The sequence below is a fragment of the Octopus bimaculoides genome, chromosome 7 (genome assembly GCF_001194135.2).
Source record: "Octopus bimaculoides isolate UCB-OBI-ISO-001 chromosome 7, ASM119413v2, whole genome shotgun sequence".
NCBI classification, from domain to species: domain Eukaryota; kingdom Metazoa; phylum Mollusca; class Cephalopoda; order Octopoda; family Octopodidae; genus Octopus; species Octopus bimaculoides.
The window spans coordinates 62,280,196-62,288,597 of NC_068987.1; the positions used below are offsets into that span (position 1 = coordinate 62,280,196).

The 8,402-nt window shown below is 37.2% G+C and overlaps 1 protein-coding gene across 1 annotated transcript in view; it reads right to left on the bottom strand.

Moving 5' to 3' along the window:
- The window catches only part of LOC106884519 (uncharacterized), a 23,400-nt gene that overhangs the window by 6,797 nt on the left and 8,201 nt on the right, over positions 1–8,402 (bottom strand). Inside the window, exons 3-4 of the mRNA XM_014935942.2 lie at positions 8,043–8,221; positions 92–258 (exon numbers count right to left, since the gene is read on the bottom strand). Coding sequence (XP_014791428.1) covers positions 92–258; positions 8,043–8,221 — 346 coding nt within the window. The remainder of the gene's footprint in view (positions 1–91; positions 259–8,042; positions 8,222–8,402) is intronic.

An 8,402-nucleotide genomic window follows, 5' to 3' on the forward strand; every position in this document is an offset into this window, starting at 1 on the left:
CACACACACACACACACACACACACACACACACACACACACACACACACACACACACAAACACACACACACATTTCATGTTTAATACTTACGGCCAAACATTTAAACCAAACATAAGAGTAGAAACTCCTGGAGTTAGATCATTCCAAGGTGACGAAACAACTCTATTGACAGAAAACACGGATCCAAGGGTTGAGTTTTTTCCATTAAATATCATCGTGACTACAGCTATGTTATTTTTATAAATCACCAATTTCACCTGCAAATTAGAGATTAGTATGTCACTTTTCCATATTAAACGTTTGTTTAGCGATATCTAAAATAGTAACAATACACAGCCACAATTTAAAATAGTTTTCATCCTGAAATTACATTTTTGTGGTAAAATAATGATAACACAGAACAAGTACTATATAAACAAAGAATTATTTACGTTTCTTTTACTTATCTTAATATAAAATATATTACAGTCGGTAAATTTAATCAGCAATCTATGATTTATCAATTAACTTGGACATAGGCGCAGGCGTGGCTGTGTGATAAGTAGCTTACTTACCAACCACATGGTTCCGGGTTCAGTCCCACTGCGTGGCACCTTGGGCAAGTGTCTTCTACTATAGCCTCGGGCCGATCAAAGCCTTGTGAGTGGATTTGGTAGACGGAAACTGAAAGAAGCCCGTCGTATATATGTATATATATATGTTTGTGTGTCTTTGTTTGCCCCCCCCCCCAACATCGCTTGACAACCGATGGTGGTGTGTTTACGTCCCCATAACTTAGCGGTTCGGCAAAAGAGACTGATAGAATAAGTACTAGGCTTACAATGGCGACTAAAGGCGATGTTCCAGCATGACTACAGTCAAATGACTGAAACAAGTAAAAGAGTAAAGAGTATTGACATATCCATTTACGTACATGCAAGCAGGCACCCGTTTATATATATATATATATATATATATATATACACACACAGAGGTTAGGAGAGGCCCCCGGCGTTGCTCAGGAATGAAATTGTTCTTTATATATTGGAAGAAAAAAGCAAAATATGTTGTATAGAAATTTGTTATTCTAAATTCAATTTATTCTTCAATTGGGAAATTAATTCATGATACAAATAATAATAATAATAATAATAATAATAATAATAATAATAATAATAATAACAATAATAATAATAATAATAATAATAATAACAATAATAGTAATAATAATAATAAACGAAAATACAAAATTTACCACTTTTATGAAGAGAGATAAATTCTATCACATATGTTGAAGGAAATTACGTAAGAGCTTCTGGGTAAACAACCTTCTTTGTTTTCTGGTTTGGAGCATAGACAAATGTCTTTGCAAACTACCAGCCCTGGAGCAATCAACATAAAGTTGACCATGAGAAAAGAAAGGCCCAATTAAGTGCAAGCCAGTAGATTTCAAAGTCTGACCTTGAGCTTTATTAATAGACATTGCGAAGCAAATTCGCACTGGGAATTGTATTCGTTTGGACTCAAATGGCATGTCTGTTGGTTTGACTAGAATACTTAGAATGAAAACCTCTTCTCCAGAGGCACATCCATTGATGATGGTAGCTTCTGTCACATTAGGTGATAATGTCTTCACAACCAGCCTTGTCCTATTGCATAGTTTAGGAGGATCTAAATTTCTTAGAAGCATTATTGGGACTCCTACCTTCAGATAAAGTTTATGTGGAGGAGTTCCAGGTGGCTCAAGAAAATTAAAAAAACTCTGATGGGCAATGGACAGCTTGATTTTCATCAAGGACCAGAATCAACTGGTTTGTACTCCTTAATGACAGTTGGGATCTTATTAATTCATGCTTAATCATTGCTACTGTCTCGTTTTTTGGAGCAAGAATTGCCCTTTCACATAACCATTTATGTGAATTATAGTTATTAGTTAAGACTGGAAATATCCCACAATTCAGCTGGGGAATTCACCATGATAGCAATATGAGACAAATTGATATCATCATTCCCATCAAATGGTACTTTCCTATTTCCTAATTGGGGGAGCCGAGTTGAAAACTGTTCTGCACATTGGTCCTCATGTAATAACGCTCGCACGTTTGTACCGAAGGAGAATTTCTGTACTTTATTCCATAGATGTGAAGACTTAATGCATGCTTTTATTTCATCAGATCTTGTTCGTCTCAGAATGACTGATAATGTCTGTCTGAAGTCTCTTGATAAAACTAATGTAACTCCTCTCATAGATTTATTGTCGCCTCTTATGTCCTGTAAGGTCTTATCAAGAGTTTCTATTGCACCTCTATGTGTCATAGTGTATTCATCCCAAATGATCAGGTGGCATTGGCTCAATACTTCTGCTAAACCTGAACTTTTGCTTATGTTACAAATTGGACTGTAATTTGTGACCAGGTTTAACGGTAATTTAAAAGCAGAAGGAGCTGTTTATCCTCCCGGGAGAAAGATGGCAGCAATGCTCGACGAAGCTACAGCAACTGCAATTCTTTTTGTTGCCTTACCTTGGAGAGAAGTAATGTTGTTAGAAATGTTTTACCTCTGCCATCAGCAGCATCAAGAAAGAAAATCCCTCCGCTTTTTTCTCTGACTGACGAAATAATTTTATCACATGCACCGAGTTGTTCTGGAAGAAATTTAGGTTCATGTTCATTCACAAATGCAATCCAAGTCTGTAATGTCATAATTTGTTTCTCGTGCTATATTTTTTGAAGTTAAACCACTAATTTGATGGTTTGTTTTTGGCAGTCCAGAACCAGACTCTTGCAAATTATTGCTTCCCATGGCCAAAACTTGATACTCACTTTCAATCAGTGCTTGGTTAAAAATTGTTTCAGAGAACTGAATATTGATGTCTGGGTGTGCCTGTTGAACTGCATGCTTTAAGTCCTCAGCCATGTCCTCACGATGTTTCATCCAAAGCTGTAGGAGACTGCCAAGTTGACACATGTTCAGTATAATTGCAAAAAGGTTACGGAGTTTTCTTGGAGAATCTGATACTGGTACTTCAGTCAATGCAAGGTCCCAATGCTCATTATTTTTAAAAAAAACTTGGCGATAGCATGCTTTCCTATAAGTTTCGCACACATGACCATTTATCCTCCTCGAATCTTCGAATGATTTGGGACCACGTACTTCATGCAAAAGGAGCCGTAAGTAATTGCATTCTGCTTGGCTTGGAAGAACACTCTAAACTCTTGCAAGAACGTCAGCCCCACCTTTCTTCTAATGCTAGTTATTGTTTCTCCAGGGGTAATACTTGGGTAATTGTGGGTAAAGGAGTTTTTTTTGCATCTTCATCTACTTGACACAACTTAAAAAAGCAGTAAGGGTAGTTTCTTTTGTAGAAATTACTTGTTGGAAGGCTGTTTGTTTAGTAAAGATAACCGTGTGGCCATTCTCTAGATGGACATTCAGATGAATGATGGCTGGATGCCTCTCATGAATGGGAAAATTGAAGATGCGCCAAAAAGCCTCATTGGTACTGATGTATCTTCTTCTGCCATACTGTGCAACTTCGTCATTTTTATTTATCTGCTGACTTTTATTCTGCATAAGAGTTTATGTTGCAGCATCTAAACCTATCAAGTTATGTAATATGCATTGATGAACGGGCTCTATCCAAATCTATGCATGTGTCAAAATATTCCTACAGTTATATATTTAACTCACACCGGCAGTAGCCTTCCCACCATAGATAGGAATGTACCACTAAGTATTATAACTATTCTAATTCTATTACTAAATTTTTAGTCGGTCGAAAGGCTTCCAGAGGGATAGCATGTAACATCAATTGGTATATCCTTACTTCCCCTTTTTTCTCTTTCGTTTTCTTTTCTTTTTCTTTACTTTCCGCTCTGATGAAATTCCACTATTTAAGTTAGTATAATTAATTATTTACAATGATAATAATTAAGCCTGACAATACCATAAATAGCTGTCAGATGAGATATTGCCTCTTTATAATCAATAAATGATAATTGATGTTTATTAATTATCAATTTTATCTCCATTTTCTTACAAATATACATACGTGTGTATGTGTGGGTGTACGTACTTGTGTACTTAAGTTCTTGTAATTATTGAAATACATACCATCTGAAATGTACTTCATATGTAAGTAGATTATAAATACTATATTTTAAATTATCAGGAGGCAGGTGAGTGGTTTGAAGCAAATTGATGATGGGAAGCGACACAATATATTTTCTTAATTCTTGCATTCATGTGCTCGGACAGGGTGTTGGCAGGCTGCCATTTCCACTTTGACAGTAGGCTGCTGTATTGTGTAACCAACGACATCAATGTCTTGTACTGAATGCCATACGTGGACGGGTGGAATGTTGGCGCTTGTCAGAAACTCACTCATCGTTCAGTGGAGTATTAATCAGCATAGTGACAACAGTCTAACGTGGGAGTAACTGAATTTGGTGTTCGGTTGCAATCGAGACTGGATAATCAACGTGATGTAATTTATACGAGTGGAACCCTGCCCTTGTGTGGGACAGGCAGGCTTAGGGCTGTATATTTGGAATGTCAGCTGCCAGTGGTTTGAAGTTCATTAATTGAGCGTACCTCCGGTGAAAACGATAAGCTAGTTCATTTTTCTTGTTGTTGGCAAATGCGAGTTCCAGGTGAATGAAGGGGAGCTCTATATGCAGATAAATCGGGAAGGGGAGATAGAATTACTTAACAAAATCCCACTCCTTTGAAAACTATCCAATCTACCTGAATAACTTTCCTACCTACACTTCTCTATTCAATTTCATACTCCTTCCCTTACCCTGACACCCACCTCCAATACCAACCCAACTTCTTTGTCCCACTAACAACTACTTTTGACCACTTCCTCACCCTTTAGCTACCGAACCAGTCAACTCATCCCCCCAATTAATAACAAGCCCTTTTCGCTATCTCAACCTTTAACTCTATAGCCTTCATGCAAACTATCACAAAGGTCATCATTCACATACCACCAAAACCACCCTTCCCGCTTCCTCCCAGCTTCCACCTCTACTACTATCACTAGCTTCATTGTAAACCCTAATCCTGAAATCTATTTTCTCCTCCTACTACTCTCTGTCTAAACACCCCAACTCCCTTTCTTAACACACTTAGTTCTTCACAAAATTATTCCATCCTTAAACTCCATCCAGTCAACACCGCAAATTTAAAAATCTCCAATACAAAATTCTCCCCTGAAGACTGAGGCGGTGTTATCCGATAATGGATACAAGTAACTATCCTTATTACGGACCACCAAACCCCCAGAAACAGCTGTTTGACTCGGAAAACTCTAGCCATATTAACTATTGATATCATTTATATTCTGTAAGTCAGACTATTTTATATCCATATTATTATCTATTGTTATTATTACTAAGGCTGTTAGCTGGCAGAAGCATTAGCACGCCAGGTGAACTGCTTAGCGGTATTTCGTCTGTTTTACGTTCTGAGTTCAATTCCGCCGAGTTCGGTTTTGCCTTTCATCCTTTCGGGGTCGATAAATTAAGAACCAGTTGCGTACTGGGGTCGATATAATCGACCGGCTCCCTCCCCCAATATTTCGGGCCTTGTTCCCAGTATAGAAAAGAATATTCCGTGTAAATCGACCAGCCTAACTTGCTTGTCATTACATTTAATCATCTACCGGCTCAAGTTCAAATCTCTTGAGCACATCGAAGTGTATTCTATATAGAGAACACCTGTCTCTAACAAATAAACTATATATATGTGAGTGTGTGTGTATTAATCAAAATGTACAGTATCATATACCCATTACAGCCGATCTTACCAATCGCTTTCGCTCTAGGATTCAACGGAGTTTTAGGTAACAGTCCGATTATGTAACCTTGCGCTCATCAGAGGCAGCCGGTATTGAAAGAAATATGCTGACTGCTCTCTGTTGTTGAAGGTGAATAGACACATCGGGTTTGTGGTTGCTGTGCAAAAGGTGATGAAAAGAATCGAGCAGGGGATTGAGTTAAGAGTTATGTTTCTTAGTACCAAAAACATCGTCGTAGGGGATGATTTATTGCAAAGTTGGCAAGAGTTTTCCGGAAAATTTGTGTAAAATTATATATATGGGCAAATCAAAAAATAGAAACAGAGATAAAAGCAAAAACAACAAACGGACGTTCAAAGTGAATGCATTGGGTTGAGGCTCAGTTTAGATGGAAAAAAGAGGGAGTGTGACGTTTCGAGAATGACGCTTCATCAGAAAGAGGAAAGATCTGGAGTACGGGAAGAAAAATATATATATGTGTGTATGTATGTATGTATGTATGTATGTATGTATATTACAGCAGTATCAGTGCCATTCATTGTTTAGGTGCTACTCAGTCAACAACACCGACTGAATTGCACCGTTAGATCACTAAGTCGGAAAAGTTACCGCTTTAATTAAGTGTAATCAGAGTTGCCTCTCTTCGGTATTTCCCATTGATATCAGCTAAAGAGCTAGAAACGCTTTTGCAAATGCTACAGGCGGCAGCACTGGACTGATATGGTGTTTTTACACCTTTTTTACCATAAGAGAGAACTTTTTCTCCACGGTGATTGCAGTGAATTTACCTTTAGAAGTTGAAATTTGTCAAACATATTTTAACGAAGTTCGCTTATACCTAAACACTGTTTGACGCTGATACTGATCTAACTTTTACAAATCTGGCGGTCTAATGGCGCATCTCAGTCAATGTCGTTGTCTGAGTTTTAGTTAAAGCTATCACTTTAATTAAGTCTGTCCACAGTTGCCTCGCTTTGGTATTTCCCATTAATAAGAGCTAAAGAGCGAGAAATGCTTCTGGAAATCCGACAATGAGCAGCACTGGACAGATACGGTATTTTTTACACCTTTTTCTCCACGGTAATTGCAGTGAATTTATTTTAAGAAGTTGAAATATGTCACAAATATAATTTAACTAAGTTCACTTATACATATATATATCTTAAAGTATTTTCAGATGATGGTTGGATTAAAGTATATCTCATAAAAGCTCATATTCTATAATACAACCGAAAAGATTTGGATCGGATTATTTCAGAAGTCCTTTATTGGATAGTTGGGATAAATTACCCCTCAATCAGGTAAAGTATATATATATATATATATTTACTGAAAATTCCGATGTGACCCAGATGTCAACACTTACAGATTATCCTATTATCCGTAAGCTAAAGGGATTAGATTGTTTCTTGAACTTTTGAAACCATCCACGAGCTACGAACTTTTAAACCATCTACGAGCTACAATCGTGATACGATAAAGTAGTTGTAAGGACACAGGAAATGTGTCAAGGCTGACAGGAAGCGGTGATGCTTCCTAGGGCTAAATAGCAGTAGTACTATTCCCTTCATGGGACTGTCACATTAAGTTGACAGCATACAACTACTTTATATATATAAAATTATATGTAAAATTATATATGTGGGCAAATCGAAAAATAGAAACAGAGATAAAAACAAAAACAACGAAAGGACGTACAAAGTGAATGCATTGGGTTGACACTCAGTTTAGATGGAAAAAAGAGGGAGTGTGACGTTTCGAGCATGACGCTTCATCAGAAAGAGGAAAGATCTGGAGTGTGGGAAAAAAGAATCGTCCGAGAAAAACATGTTTGTGATTACATGACTGAAATGACCGGAAGTGGAGAGAGATAGAGAAAGTGGTTTTTGAAGGTAGGAGAGTGGGAAAATGGCCAGTGTGTATGTGTATGTGTGTGCATGTGTGTGTGTGTGTGTGTGTGTGTATGTGTCTGTGTGTGTGTGTGTGTGTGTGTGTGTGTGCGTGTGTTGTTTATATGCTTTTGACAGGTCTGTATACACTATCACCACCGAGTTCCATGCTCCCCACTACCTACCATAACTGGTTCTTTTTTGCCAATGTTCATTCCTATCTGCGCTCTAGAGGTGCGGACTTACAAATGTCCGAGATTAACATTAAAACACCAGTCTCACCATTCTCAAGAAGTTTCTTAAGATTACAAGCTCTGACACTTTCATCCGAGTAAAGAATAAAAAAAAAAAATATATATATATACTTTACCTGATTGAGGGGTAATTGATTCCAACTATCCAATAAAGGACTTCTGAAAAAATCTGATCCAAGTGTTTTGTAACAATTACGTATATATGCCGCGTTCGGTAGTATTATAGAATAAGTGGGCCAACAATTGCCTCCAGCTTTTATGAGATATACTTTAATCCAACCATCATCTGAAAATACTTTAATATAGGAGAGTATTGTAGTTCGCTTGAAGCATTGTGTATTGTTTGTAAAGAATAAAAAGTTTAAAATGGTACAACAATGCACTAGAAAACAATAAATGGATTATATACCTGTTGTAATTTGGTTATCTATAGTCCGAACAGGTATATAGTCCATTCTAAACTTTTTATTCTTTAC